This window comes from Bos indicus x Bos taurus, chromosome 3, assembly GCF_003369695.1.
Source record: "Bos indicus x Bos taurus breed Angus x Brahman F1 hybrid chromosome 3, Bos_hybrid_MaternalHap_v2.0, whole genome shotgun sequence".
Classification (NCBI taxonomy): Eukaryota; Metazoa; Chordata; class Mammalia; order Artiodactyla; family Bovidae; genus Bos; species Bos indicus x Bos taurus.
The window spans coordinates 99,932,470-99,946,809 of NC_040078.1; the positions used below are offsets into that span (position 1 = coordinate 99,932,470).

Here is a 14,340-nt window from a genome sequence, read left to right on the forward strand (position 1 = left end):
TGCTGATCACTAGACTTTATTAAGATGAAATCACTGATAATTACACAGAAATTACTTGCCTAAGCCAAAATCCTTGAGATTCACATGAACTTAGTTACACAAATAAACATCATGTTCAAAACTGAGGAAATATCCCAATGCCCAGGTGATGAAGGCTGGGGTGAACAAATATGCACACTTATTTCAAGCTGTTAAACAGTTTGTGGGCCACCTAGATGGGGGAAAGAAAAGAATGTCATCAACTGGCATGTTTAATGTCATGAATTACAATGCTTTTCGTAACCTGGAGCAGCACTGCCTCTTCCCTTACCACTCACCTTCTCACACTCTTCTTGAGCCCTAGTGAACTCCCCTCAATTACCGGAATACTATCTTCTTAACTGGGAATCTTTTTCCCACTTTTTCATCTTTTAATTTTCCTTTAAAACCTAACATTACATATTTAGGTTTTAACAAGCTCCTGTCCTTCCTGTCTTTCCCAAAGAAACTTAGGACTCCCAATCACAGTGCTTACTAATTCAACAAATATTTATAAAACATCTACTATGTGCCAGATACCGTTCTAGATGCTGAGTCACTACGGTAAACAAGACAATATCTGTGTCCTATAGAACTTAAGAGAACAATGAGAGAAATATACATATAACTTCTGGTAGTGATAAATGCTGAGGAAAATAAAATGGTGGGGGGAAGGAACAGCAACTTTAAATAGAAGGTTCAGTAAAGGGCATCCTGAAGTTATACCCAGGAGATTTACCAGTTTACTAATCATTCTACTTCTGTCTCCTGTGCTGGCTTATAATTCAGTGAAGGGGACCACGCCCATCTCATTCCCCGATCTTAAGCCAGTTTTGACTCAAAGTATTTAAATAACATTCACCATTTTAATAATTTTAAGCAATTCATTTGTGTAGCCTTAAGTAATTATGGTGTTGGAGAAGACTCTTGAGAGTCCCTTGGACTGCAAGGAGATCCAACCAGTCCATTGTAAAGGAGATCAGTCCTGGGTGTTCATTGGAAGGACTGATACTGAAGCTGAAACTCCAATACTTTGGCCACCTCATGCAAAGAGTTGACTCACTGGAAAAGACCCTGATCCTGGGAGGGATTGGGGGCAGGAGGAGAAGGGGACGACAGAGGATGAGATGACTGGATGGCATTACCGACTCGATGGACATGAGTTTGAGTAAACTCCGGGAGTTGGTGATGGACAAGGAGGCCTGGCGTGCTGCAATTCATGGGGTCGCAGAGAGTCGGACACAACTGAGCGACTGAACTGAAGTAACTCACATTCTACAACCATCAACCTCCAGAACTTTTTCATTTTCCCAAACTAAAACTCTATACCCATTAAATAAAGGCAACTACCATTCAATTTTCTACCTCAATAAATCGGACTACTCTAGGTTCCTCATATAAGTGGAATATTTGTTCGTTTTTGATTGATTTCACTTAGCATGTTTTCAAGGTTCACCTATGCTGTAGTATGTGTCAGTTTCCTTCCATTTTAAGGCTCAATAATATTCCATTGTATGTACATACATTTTGTTTATCCACTCCACCAACAGACATGTTTTTTGAGTAAAGTACTTATTTCTTTTTTTTGCCAAATAATATTCCTTTATGTGGATACATGAAGTTTTATTTATCAGCTGATGGACATTTATATTGTTTCCAACTGTGCCTGTTACGAATAATGCTTCTATGAATATTTGTGTACAAATTTGTGTAGAGATGTTTTCATTTGTCTTGGGTGTACACCTAGGAGAACTGCTGGGTCATATGTTAACTCTAAGTTTAACCTTTTGAAGAACTGCCAGACCTTTCAATAAGGCTATACCAACATACATTCCCATAGGCAGTATATATGAGGTTTCTAGTTTTTCCACATCACCAACACTTATTTCTTAAGATATAAAAAGCAATATATAAGTGTTTTGTATATAAACTTTCCCTCTTTCCACTAAAATCATGGGAAAAAAGCTATATGAATAATTATAAACTAGAGGATGGATAAAATATGAATATACATAAATGGAAAGGAATATAATGCTCCTTCATATTTTATATGTAAATGTGTTGTTATAATTTCATTTTGTTTAAAAATGTTAGTTTATATAAGAAAACATGTTTATCTCTAGATAGTATGACTTCAGTTGGATTTTTGTTCTTATATATATAAAAAAAATTCCAGGCAATTCCTTCGCAGTGGGTCCAATGGTTGTTTAGAATTCCATACAGCACACACAGGATCGATCCTTGGTCAGGAAACCCTACAAAATGTGCAGCACAGCATGGCCAAACAAATTTTCTTTTAACTGTTAGAATGTGTTTATAGGAGCTGTGTACGAATGTGTGTGCATATGCATTTCTGTGTTTGCACTGTATGTTATAGAATTAAAAAACCTAAGTTGGGATTGCTGAAGCATAAATTATGATAGTGGAGGTCATTAACTATTTTGTGGGGAGTTATTTATCGACCCCTTCACCCATTTCTCCCCATATTTTTTTATTATAGCCATCTTGAGGTGTGAAGGGGTATCTCATTGTGATTTTGATTTGCATTTCCCTGAGAACTAATGGTGTTAGGCATCTTTTCATATGCTTATTAGCCACCGGGTCAAATCAAACTTTGCCTACCCTGTACTTTATTAAAATACCTTACTGTTACATATGTAAGGGAGTCAAAAACAAGTTTAAAAAAATTTTTTTTTACCAACTATTATGTACAAGACACACTGGAGGATATATACTGAAGAATAGCCTTTTGTACTTAACATACAGAATCCAGTTTCCCTACTGCTTAGCAGTTTAAACTGGAACATCACATCTCTTTTCTGAGCCTCAGTTTTTTATCTGTAAAATGGGAATAGTTATCTTCAGTGAATCAGAGGATTATGTAAGATTATGTATGTAAAATGCTCAGCACTGTCCTGCCCCTAGGATGGAAAGAAAGGTGGTCATCACCAAGTCTTCCCTGGCCACTGTAAGCTTTCCCCTTCTGGACTTTAAGCTGACTTACACAATGGTCCCTTGCATGCAAGAAATCCAAGAGCTCCTCTGTGCAGTCCTCCTCTGTCTGTGACCTGGAGGATACACGCTCATCACAGAGCTCGAGCCGCTCCCGAGCCTTTACACATTTCTCCAGCTGCTCGCATTGCTCTCTCACTGTTGTTAGGGGATCCTAAGAGAGAAACACACACCCACACAAAAACAAAATGGGGATTTTAGGAGACCCACAAACCACATGCTTTAATACAACCACCAAACCAAGGTGCTGTCTCTGAATTACCGTGCAGAAGGCCACCTGGCAGAGCCACACTGCCGCCAGAAAGAGCAGAATGGGGTCTCCCATTTAATTCTGATGCTAAGTAGAAGGGGAAAGTTTCACATTCCTGCCTTCCAGAGTTGCCAGTATGCACTGAAAGCCTCAGTCCTATCTGAAAAACAAGGTGATAAAGGAAACCTGGCCAAACTTGAAGGACATCTAGAGGAGGCCTGCCTTGTTTATTATCACATCATTTTGGGATATATAATGTCTGTGAATTTTAATTCCCCTCAATAGACAACTGGCCTATGCACCCCAGCTGACCACCTACAAAGGCAATGTTAACATGGAGAAGGATCATTTAAGATTCCTTCTAGAATTCCTTATTAGACCACAAAGAGCACATGGTTGAGTACCAGGCCTTCAAGATGCTACTCTGCTTTCTGATACCATGATTGTAGAAGCCCCAAACCCAGAAAAGTGTCAGCCTCCCAGGCCCACATGCCAGAAAAACTGAACAGGAGTATTAAAGGATTTTTCCATTCCCATTCTCTCCAAGGTGTTGAGTATCCTTAAAATGCTCTTAAGAGTTTCATGAAACTCAAAACTTTCTTTTACTGAGATGGTTCCAAACCTGAGATAGCTCTTACCACTAATTCCTCCTCCTCCTCTTCCTCCTACAAAATAAGAACAAAAATAATGTCAGCAGCAATTTTATGACATATATATTCACAATCATAGTGATGTTGTAATTACTGAGCATAGACGGTATTAATCATGTTTTAAATTTTTCTATATTTTATGGTGTTTTGACACTTTAGGGGCCTTGTTAATCCTGGAGACAGCCCCTCCCAGGGCTGCCTAATTTCTAGAGTTGGCAAACAACTTGCCAGGGGGCACAAATTTCAAAGAAACCAATCCAAAACCCTTCTTACCATCTACCTTTATCTAACTTTCCTACACTAAACCAATTATTGCCCCTGTACTAATCACATCAGGGCTAAGTACCAAACAAAAAGGGACCAGCCCAAAGTCAACAGCCTATTAAATTATCCAGTCTTAAACTTGCCAGTATGTCCAGGCTGGATATTGTCACCCTGCTTATTTAACTTATATTCAGAGTACACCATGCGAAATGCCAGGCTGGATGAAGCACAAGCTGGAATCAAGACTACCAGGATTAATATCAATAATCTCAGATATGCAGATAACATCACCCTTATGGCAGAAAGTGAAGAGGAACTAAAAAGCCTCTTGATGAAGGTGAAAGAGGAGAGTGAGAAAGCTGGCTTAAAACTCAACATTCAAAAATGGAAGATCATGGCATCCAGTCCCATCACTTCATGGCAAATAGATGGGGAAACAATGCAACCAGTGACAGATTTTATTTTCCTGGGCTCCAAAATCACTGAACATGGTGACAGCAGCCATGAAATTAAAAGACGCTTGGTCTTTGGCAGAAAAGCTATGACAAACCCAGATAGCGCATTTAAAAGCAGAGACCTTACTTTGCCGACTTAAGTCCATATAGTCAAAGCTATAGTTTTTCCAATAGTCATGTATGGATGTGAGAGTCAGACCATAAAGAAGGCTGAGAGCCAAAGAATTGTTGCTTTTGAACTGTGGTGTTGGAGAAACTCTTTAGAGTCCCTTGGACTGCAAGGAAATGGACTACAAGAAGATCAAACCAGTCAATCCTAAAGGAAATCAAGCCTGAATATTCATTGGAAGGTCCGTTGTTGAAGCTGACGTTCCAATACTTTGCGCATCTGATGGGAAGAAGAGACCCATTGGAAAAGACCCTGATACTGGCAAAGATCGAAGGCAGGAGAAGGGGACAACAGAGGACAAGATGGCATCACCAACTCAATGGACATGAGTTTGAACAAGCTCAGGAAGACAGTGAAGAACAAGGAAGCCTGGCATGCTGCAGTCCATGGGGTTGTAAAGAGTCAGACACAACTGAGTGACCGAACGACAACAAAACTTGCCAGAACATGGCTATCCTGCCTCACCTAGTCCTTCTTCTGCTCCTGATAGGGCCTTGGCACCTCCCCATGTGGCCCTGGTGGTATGGCCTGCCCTCTTCTCTTGGGAACTATAGTCAGTCAGCTCAGTCGCTATATATATAGTCAGAAACTATAGTAATAAACTTCATTCAAAAACAGTTGTCTTATCTTGATTATGCTTTGAAGAAGGGTAATCGATATCATACTAGACAGGGTCACTGATATAAACAACTTTACAGGTTATACAATTTAAATAATTTTAAAATAAATTATAAAGTAGTTTAAATTAAAAAAAGTTGTCTCCATGCTTGTAACCTTATCTTACCTGATTAAAACAAGTCCTGAGTATGTTTAAACAAGGACACACAATCTCATGTTCATTAGCAACAAACTTAAGTGTGTACAACACTCTAAAAGTTTATGCACTTTATATCTGTAATGATTTGACTAATTACAATAGACCCTTAAGGGGCTCCCAGTTTAGTAATAACAAGCACTAATCAAACATTTTCTGATATAGATTCAAGCTGTCACAGTAAAATTGCCGTATCAATTTTAATGTATAGATTTTGCAAATACCATACTATATGTAATACCTAACCGTATCTATAATATCTGTCATATATTTATGCTCATTAAATGTTTTAATTATGGGGGGGAAAAAAAAAGATTCAGGGACTTCCCTGGTGGTCCAGTGGTTAAGAATACATCTTGCAATGCAGGGGATCCAGGTTCAACCCCTGATTGAGGAAATAAGATCCCACGTGGCTCAACCTGCGTGCTCTGGAACCCACATGCAATGAATATCCCAGCAACTAAGACCCAGTGCAACCAAATTAATCAGTCATTCAAGTTGTCAACTGTTCATATGGGATCAACGTGTGTGTGTGCGTGTTTGTGTGTGTGTGTGTGTTAGCTGCTTAGTTGTGTCCAACTCTTTGCGATCCCATGGACTATAGCCTGCCTGGCTCCTCTGTCCAGGGAATTCTCCAGCCAAGAATAGTGGAGTGGGTTGCCATTTCCTTTTCCAGGGGATCTTCCTGACCCAGGGATCGAACCTGGGTCACTTGCATTGCAGGCAGATTCTTTACTATCTGAGCTACAGGAAAGTCCCCAACTTAAATATATTTTCTTCTAAATTCTGAGACATACCAGTAGTGCCAGAAATAGCTAAATTTAATCCTTTCATTCCCAAACCAAATTAGGTAGAAAGCTAACATTTTTTCCTATGTTCTGAATTTGAATTGGGTATATGAAAATAGCCAAACCTAAATTCTCCTTTAGCCAGAATTAAAGATAATTTCAGTCACTGCTTTTGGCTTGCTGAACTTTCAAGACTCTAAGTACACTGTCAATATAAGTGCACCAAAGCTCTACACAACTCCACTCACAAGCTTAAAAAACATCAGGCCCTACCTATTACTTGCTGCTACTGCTAAGTCGCTTCAGTCGTGTCCGACTCTGTGCGACCCCATAGACGGCAGCCCACCAAGCTCCCCCGTCCCTGGGATTCTCCAGGCAAGAACACTGGAGTTCTTTGCCATTTCCTTCTCCAATGCATGAAAATGAAAAGTGAAATTGAAGTTGCTCAGTTGTGTCCGACTCTAGGTGACCCCATGGACTGCAGCCTACCAGGCTCCTCCATCCATGGGATTTTCCAGGCAAGAGTACTGGAGTGGGGTGCCATTGCCTTCTCCGACCTATTACTTCAACCTCAGTTTCTTTTCTTCCAAGGGGTGTGGGGAAACAAATCTCTTTGGGAGAAAAAGCAGAGTCTTAAAACTGTGGCACAGTAGAGCCTGATCAGTAACTCAACCTGTCAAAAGTAAAGCATCTACCCGCCAGTGCACGTACATGTCCACGTTTGCAGGAAGGGAAGGAAAAGGTGATATAGAGAGGAAAAAAAAAACTAGTTCAACAATCCCTCACTGTGTTTTCAAAACTCCATACAATCTGCCCCATTGTATGATCTTCAAGGAAGGGACCAAAGCTTATGAAAACTGGAGTGAGGGACAGGGCAGGTTCCACTGTAATCCAGGCTATTTATTCTCAAATTAACAAAGGTGTCTTCTAAATGTGAAGTTATTACTTAGAATGTACAATTCTAGTTTTCCATTAAACAAGATTTCTTAACCTTGCTCTTAGGAAAACAAAATTCATCCTGAAAACAGTTATTCAAAAAAACTGAAATCCCATTCTGCCTGAGTTAGAAACCAGAAATTAGTATCCTAGAAGCAAGACCTTTATATCCTTTCCCTATTAGCAGTGTTACTACACTGATTATTTTATTGATCATTTTGATAATTTTGTGTCAAAAGTATCATGGCATATTTTGAGAAAACAAATCCAAATACAAATCTGAATATGGACTATTTCAGGTAAACTTCATATCAATGATAAAAACCAAGGTCATACTAAATAAAAAGATTCAATCTCCAAGATGTACAGGTTCTTCATAACAAACCTCAGATTTCTTCATTTTAAAACAGACTACTTGTTTACTTTCTGTTTTCTCATCTACTGCTGTGATGAGCCCTACTGAACTTTCTGGTATACTTCCAGTTGAACATCCTGAGACTGGCTCCATTTCTTTCTTGTCCTTCTTCTGAAAATAAGACTAGAAAAAATTATGGGATTAACTAGTTCCCAATTATTCTTAACCCATAAGCCCAGAACAACTGCAGGTAAGTGACCAGAGAACGAAAGATAGGAAATGTGATGGGAAACAAAAACTAGCTGGCTTCTGTAAAACCATGTAACACTGTGGCTAAGCCTCCTCTGGAACCATGCTGCCTGAGTTCAATTCCTGTCTCCATGATTTATTAGCTGTGTGTCCTCAGATTAGGCATTTAACCTCTCTATGCTTGTTTCCTCATCTGTAAAATGGCAATACTATGACTACCTAATACCTCACAGGACTATTGTGTGGCTTAAATGAATTAGTACATATAAAGCACTTGGAATCGAAAGCAGCCAATAAATGATTATTATTAAATTGGCATTCTAAGTCTGGAAAGGAGCTCCCTCTCTCATCACAGAATTATACCGCACATCCCCACACTGTCCCCAAAGACACTTTTCCCTTTCCTCCACCCAAGGAAAACTAAATCACGTTTTCACAGAAACTAGCCTAAGGCCTGATGCCCGGAATCTCCACAGAAGATATACCAGGATCCCTGACCCTAGCTGAGGCAGCTTGCTCCCCAAATTAGTCAAACTAGAGGCTCTGAACAGCTAATTGACTAAAAACATAAGCAGGCCTCATTTTTACAAAAATTTAGTCCACAAAGCATTTTCCCTCTCGTTAAACCTTAATCACATTCACAGACTGGGAAAGCCGAAGCCCAGAGAAAGCCTAGTCACCTACTTGACCAAGGTCACCCGACGAACTCTGGGGAAGAGTATGGGGAACCAGCTCTCCCGACCCTGCAAACTCTAGTGGGAAAGGGGGGCCCAGAGGGTCCCGTGCTTTGGGTCAGGTCCTGAGCCTCAGGGCTGTGAAAAGAGGTCGAGCCGCCCGAGATTCTTACCTCCTTGGGATCTCCGGATCCGGTCAGCATCCTTTGCTCGTCCTCTAGCCCCATGTCCGGAGGCGGCTCTGGACTCAACACAAGCAGCAACAGCGGCACCTATTCCACTTCAGGATCAAAAAGGACTTGTAAGGGTCACTCAGCGGATATCCGGCGATCTGGCCGGAAGTGCGGCAGACTAGTCGTAGTGGCGAACACACGCTCCGATTGGCATGTACTACCGTCCAGAGGCAGGGGACAGGGATAGCTGGTATTTGCACCAGAGAAGGATTTGCTAAGGAATATCCCCTTAGCCACACCAGGCCCAAATATGTTGACTTGGGGGGTTATTTGAATTATTGCTTTCTAAGAAACTTGGGAAGTATGCAGAAATACTTGATATTCTTTTAGCGCAGTTCCCAGTCTTCCCCACATCGTCGATGGAACCGTCCTAACTGCTGACCTTTTCAAGATGGCGGCCCGAGACTGCTACTCGCGGACTCGCGCACCTCCCCAAGATGGCGGCGCCCGAGGCCTGGCGCGCCCGGAGTTGCTGGTTCTGTGAGGTAGCGGCAGCAACGACCATGGAGGCCACGTCCCGGGAGGCGGCGCCAGCGAAGAGCTCGGCCTCGGGCCCCAGCGCTCCCCCCGCCCTGTTCGAGCTGTGCGGGCGGGCGGTGAGCGCCCATATGGGGGTTCTGGAAAGCGGGGTGTGGGGTAAGTCGCGGGATGAGGGGCTACCACTGGCAACGAACGGAGGCGGCCCAGCGGCCGGGGGGCGCGGGGGGCGAGGCCAGGAGGCCTGGGGCAAGGCCCAGCTCTGGGCACTGGAAGTCAGACCTTCGGGATGGAGCAAGAATTCTGTGACTGGCAGGACTGTGCACAGTAAAGACGGAGACCAAACTGGCAGGTGGACCCGCACCGCGGCCTGGCTGGGGGGCTCGGGGGGCGAGGCCAGGAGGCCCAGTCTGGGGTGAAGCGGGCAGAGCCCGGGCGACAAGAGGCAGGAGTGACTAGCCGGGCCTTGGTCACCGAAGTGACACTCGGACTGGGTCGGGCTGCAGAACCTCGGATGTCGAACGGACGGGCAGGGATGGCACTGCTACTTGGGGGCGGGGGCCGAGGCCTGGAGGCCCGGCCTAAGGCCAGGAGGCCAGGCCCAGGGCAACGTAACCAGACTGACGGCGCGCGGCCTCCGCTGTCTGCCTGACAGACCGTGGGGGCTGTGGAGGCCAAGCCGCTGGGCGAGGGCAGCCAGTGGACTGGAGAGTGAAGGGATGGGGCTGCGGGAGAGGCCGAAAGGCTCGGGGCGCCGAGGCCTTTCTGACGGCCCGGGGCTGGAGGGAGCTGACTGACTGACGGCCAGGGCCTCGGGTACCAAACTGAGTGAGCGACTGACTGACGGGCAGGACTCGGAGCGCCGGAGGCCGCTCGGATTGGCCGGAGCGGCGAGGAAGGGCCAGAGAGCGGGTGAAGGGAGGCCCGGAGCGGGTCAATCGACTGAGGCGCGAATGACGGACAGGCGGGAAGGGCCACGGAGGCCCCAGGCGCGGCGAGGGCCTGGGGAACCCGAACTGGGAGGGGGCGCGGCGCCGCTTGGAGGACTGGGTCCGGGTGGAGTGAAAGAAGGCCCGGGGCCTGAAAGCGGCCGGGACCGCCAGGCCCGGCCTGGGTTGAGGGCGCCCAGGCTGAGTAGCAAAGGCGGGTGGCCGGGGGCACTGGGATGAGGGCCTGGGACGGTGAGCCGACTAGCCTGTCGGGGGGCCTGGCAGTACAGCGGCGGCGGGGCAAGCGAAGTAACGGAGGGAGGCCTGCAGGCGGATGGGCGCGAGGAGGCCGGGCCATGGATTGGGTACTGCTGGTGGCAGCCAGGCGGCTGAGGAGGAAAACGCGAGTGGACGACCTGGGCACGATAGTGAGTGTGAAAGAGGAAAGTGAGAGCTCTGGGGGTAGGCCTGCCTGCCTGGGCCTAGGAGGCCTTGGGCCTGACAGACTGCTGGAGCGAGGGGGTGGGGCCGGAGGCCTGGGCTGAAGTTGGGTGAGGAGATCTCAGGCCAGGCCAGGCCGGAGGCCCCGGGACGGGGGAGCGGATGGCAGGAGAGGAGGCCCTAGGCCCTGGCGGTAAGAGGGTCTAGTGTAGGCCTCAGAGAGTGTGGTGGTGTTTTTGCCTGGAGGAAGGCCTGAGGAAGGCCTCCCGTAAGGTCAGGAGTCGGGGCTTAAGGTCCTGGGATGGGGGATTTGGATTACACCCTGAGGAGGCCGATGTGGAGAAAAGACCCTGAAATGTGGGGAGCTGGACCTTCAGGAATAAGCCCCAAAGCTGTGGAGTGGTTAAGGAGGTCCAAGGATGTAGGAAGGCCCTTGGTGAAGTGGGGGTGGGGCACCCTTCCTGAAGAGGCCCAAGTGTCTTGTCTGGTGAGGGAAGGCTGTTAGCAGTCCTCAGGCCTGGTGAGGGGGAGGGGATTGTGGAGGCCCTGGACCAACAACTAAAAAGAATAGGGTCAAGCTGACCCAGAGGGAATGGGAGAAAAGTCTCAGTGAATCTGGGCAGGAGACTCAGAAAAGTCCTGGGGAATTTGGAAGAAGATACAGTGGATCTGGCTTTGTCAGCCCGGAGCATCTAGAATGCTAAACCTAACTAAGAGGGACTAGGACTGAGGGTGAAGTTCCCAAGTTGGGAAAGCAAAGCATTAAAGATACGAGCTAAAAAGAAGAGACTCCGGTTTGATCTCTGGGTCAGGAAGATCGCCTGGAGGAGGAAATGGCAACTGACTCCAGTATTCTTGTCTGGAAAATTCCGCGGACAGAGGACCCTGGCGGGCTACAGTCCATGGGGTTGCAGGGTTGGACACAACTGACACACACACACGAAAAGAAGCGAGGAAGAGCCTGGCTTAAGAAGATTGAGGAAAGGTAGAGAAGAGTTTGTGAATAATAGGGGATGAGAATGTCTGTGAAAGGGGATGGCTCTACAGAGAGGAGCATATTGGAGGGACAGAGGAGGAAGAGCTCCTATGGGCCTTGCCCAGGTGGACAGTCACACAGAAAGAGCTGAATCAAGTTAGGCCTCTTAGAAGGGCCAAGTAAGAGGCCTGCTAGCAGTGCTATTTTGGAGCAAGGTCTCAGTGTGGGCTAACAGCCAAGAAAGCCTTCCTGGAAGTAGTGCACTAGCATTTCTTTGTGTAGGGAGAGAGAAGGGGAAAATGAGTAGAGCCAGCAGGAAAGGATATAATGAGGAATAGAACAGGTATGTTATACCTTGAATGCCAGGATATGGAACTTGGACTTTATCTTGAATGCAGTAAAGAGATTTCATTAGTATATTAGCAAACGGAATTAATGCTCTTCTTCAGTGGGTACATTGAGTACCTACTATGTACAAAGAACTGTACTAAGCTCTTGGATATCAGGATTCAGTTACTGCACAAGTAAGGATAAAAGGTCCTGGAATGTAAGTTTTAAAAGAATTTCCTTAGGTATCAAGATCTTAAAACTTGTTCTTGGCAGAACAGAGAAGCTTTTGACAGAATAGGAATAATAATAGCTAAAGTTTAGTGAAATTATGGCCAGCAACAGTCTTCAAGTCTGGTCTCTTCAAGTCTACAAATATGGTCTTCTTTAATTTTCACAACAATCTTAAGAGGTAGTTATTATTATCTCCATTTTAAAATTAAGGAAATTGAGGCTCAAAGACATTAATTTGTCCATGAATTCATAATTAACTAAGTGATACAATCAGCATTTCACCCAGTTTTGTCCCAACTCTAGAGACTATACCATTTAGCCACAATATTATAATGCCTCTCAGATCTAGGGAAGTTAGCAAGAGCGAGTTTTGTTTTTAAGATATATTGAATTAAGAGTATAGAACCTAATTATTTCTATTCTTCATAGGAAAGTACTAGTTCAGGGTACAGTGGGAGCCCAAAGGATGGAAGTGGCCAGTCTGGAAGAGTGAGAAGGGAATCCAGAGAAGGCTTAGTAAAGGGCATGTGATACATGAAAGATGAGTAGTTGATATGCTGAAAATGGCAAGAGCATTCCTGATGGAGAGAACAGCATAACAAAGGCAGAGGCAGAAAGCAGGGAGGTAGGTAAATGAAAAAAGGTAGTTTAGTATGACTGAAGTATAGGGGGCAAAGCAGGGAGCTGGAGAAGTTAGTAGGGCTCAGATTATAAAAGACTTTTTTTAATCACACATATTCAATAGGACCTTTTAAGTGCAGAATGGTTCATTATGCTCGGGCAGAAGTGAGCTGCCAGCTCCTAAATGAGCCCATCTGCTTGCTTTGTGGGATTATCTCACCCTTGAAGATGTGCATGCCTCTGAAATTCCCACTGCAAACTAAGTGTCTGAAGATAAGTGGACCAGAGTTTGAATTAGACTTAGGTTAGCGTCTAAAGATTTCTACTTGTCAAGTGAGAAGTCTTTCTGTTTTCCTTTCCAGTAGAATGAATAATGCTTGTAACCCTGGGAGAAAAAAGTAAATTTTGTGTTTGGTTTTTGTAGCCCTCCCAGGCCCAATACTTCAAAGCATCTTACCTCTGCTCAATATATATTACTTGGAGAGGATTGAGGAAACTGCCCTCAAGAAAGGTGAGTGTTTTTCTGTCTCTTTCTCAGTGATTGTAAGCAAGGCACCATGATGTTCTTCAGGTAAATATGACACTTGATACCTGCATAGAACTTCATGCTTTTCAAAAAGTACCCTCACACCTATTTTCTTATCTGATTTCTCAATGTCCTGTGAAACACAAAACAAGTATTTAATCCCCATTATACTAATAAAAATGAAACCACAAGCACACCACAATTAAGAGCAAAGCCAGGTAGAACACAGATCTTTTGTTTTGGGCATTTTTGGTCTTGCCTCATGGCTTGAGGATCTTAGTTTCCCAATAAGAGATTGAACTCGGCCCCTGGCAGTGAAAGCACCTAGTCCTAACCACTCCACCGCCAAGGAGTTCCCAAGCCCAGATCTTTTGAAATTTTAGTTTTTCTATTTTTTCAGACTACCTCCTAAGCTCCTCATTAAATACATGTTAACAGCTAACATTCATCCTTGTCTCAAGCATTGTCTTAGGCACTCTATCTGGAGAAACTTATTTAATATTTTCATCAATTTTGCAAAATCACTATTATTAACTACATTTTGTAGATAATGAAACTGAGGTACAGAAAAATTAAGTAACTTGCTCAAAGTCACACAGCTAGACTGTTCTGGTATTTAAACCTAAACAGTCTGTCTTTAGAGCCAGTGCTCTTTACCAGTCTGCCATATTGCTCCTGTGAACCTAGAAAAGGACATTAAAAGGCTGATGTACTTCAGTCATGGAGACCAAGGAGCAGCTAAGTAAATGTGTTATTTCTCTCTACAGGCCTCTCCACTCAGGCCATTTGGCGCCGACTATGGGATGAGCTGATGAAGACAAGGCCTTCCAGTTTGGAAGTAAGTTAAGGCACCAGGTAGAGCTCTGGCCTCATTACATGGTGAAAGCAGGAATAGAACACACACACAAGCTGGGTACTGGTAAAGTGCAGGGGCAGGCATGG

The 14,340-nt window shown here is 44.6% G+C and overlaps 2 protein-coding genes across 5 annotated transcripts in view; one reads left to right on the forward strand and one right to left on the reverse strand.

Annotated features, from left to right (window-relative positions):
- LOC113889946 (cytochrome b-c1 complex subunit 6, mitochondrial) lies at positions 1 to 9,288 on the reverse strand. Of its 2 annotated transcripts, XM_027537389.1 has the most exons (5): positions 8,808 to 8,873; positions 3,919 to 3,945; positions 3,293 to 3,440; positions 3,023 to 3,184; positions 1 to 211 (listed from the first exon to the last, which is right to left on the reverse strand). In XM_027537389.1, exons 3-5 carry the CDS (start codon positions 3,353 to 3,355, stop codon positions 179 to 181), a joined length of 258 nt encoding a protein of 85 aa, XP_027393190.1. In that variant the 5' UTR covers positions 3,356 to 3,440; positions 3,919 to 3,945; positions 8,808 to 8,873; the 3' UTR covers positions 1 to 178. The 2 variants fall into 2 exon arrangements, with proteins under 2 accessions (XP_027393190.1, XP_027393189.1); XM_027537388.1 differs by lacking the exon at positions 3,293 to 3,440 and having other exon boundaries at positions 8,808 to 9,288.
- LRRC41 (leucine rich repeat containing 41) overlaps positions 9,261 to 14,340 on the forward strand; it is an 18,375-nt gene continuing 13,295 nt past the window's right edge. Inside the window, exons 1-3 of one of the 3 annotated variants that reach the window (XM_027537383.1) lie at positions 9,261 to 9,503; positions 13,297 to 13,383; positions 14,166 to 14,236. In XM_027537383.1, coding sequence (XP_027393184.1) covers positions 9,305 to 9,503; positions 13,297 to 13,383; positions 14,166 to 14,236 — 357 coding nt within the window. In that variant the 5' untranslated portion in view covers positions 9,261 to 9,304. Of the gene's footprint in view, positions 9,504 to 9,561; positions 9,697 to 9,730; positions 11,700 to 13,296; positions 13,384 to 14,165; positions 14,237 to 14,340 lie in introns of those variants that run through there. The other 2 variants (XM_027537384.1, XM_027537385.1) reach the window with 2 other exon arrangements.

Bases quoted from the DNA above. Each gene is read 5' to 3' on its own strand.
- LOC113889946 (XM_027537388.1), bottom strand. From the start codon at position 8,861: ATGGGGCTAGAGGACGAGCAAAGGATGCTGACCGGATCCGGAGATCCC. The intron at 3,185-3,918 runs GTAAGAGCTATC...TTTCTCTCTTAG, and splicing joins AGGAGGAGGAGGAATTAGTG to GATCCCCTAACAACAGTGAG. The intron at 212-3,022 runs GTAAGTCAGCTT...TCCCCCATCTAG, and splicing joins TGCATGCAAGGGACCATTGT to GTGGCCCACAAACTGTTTAA.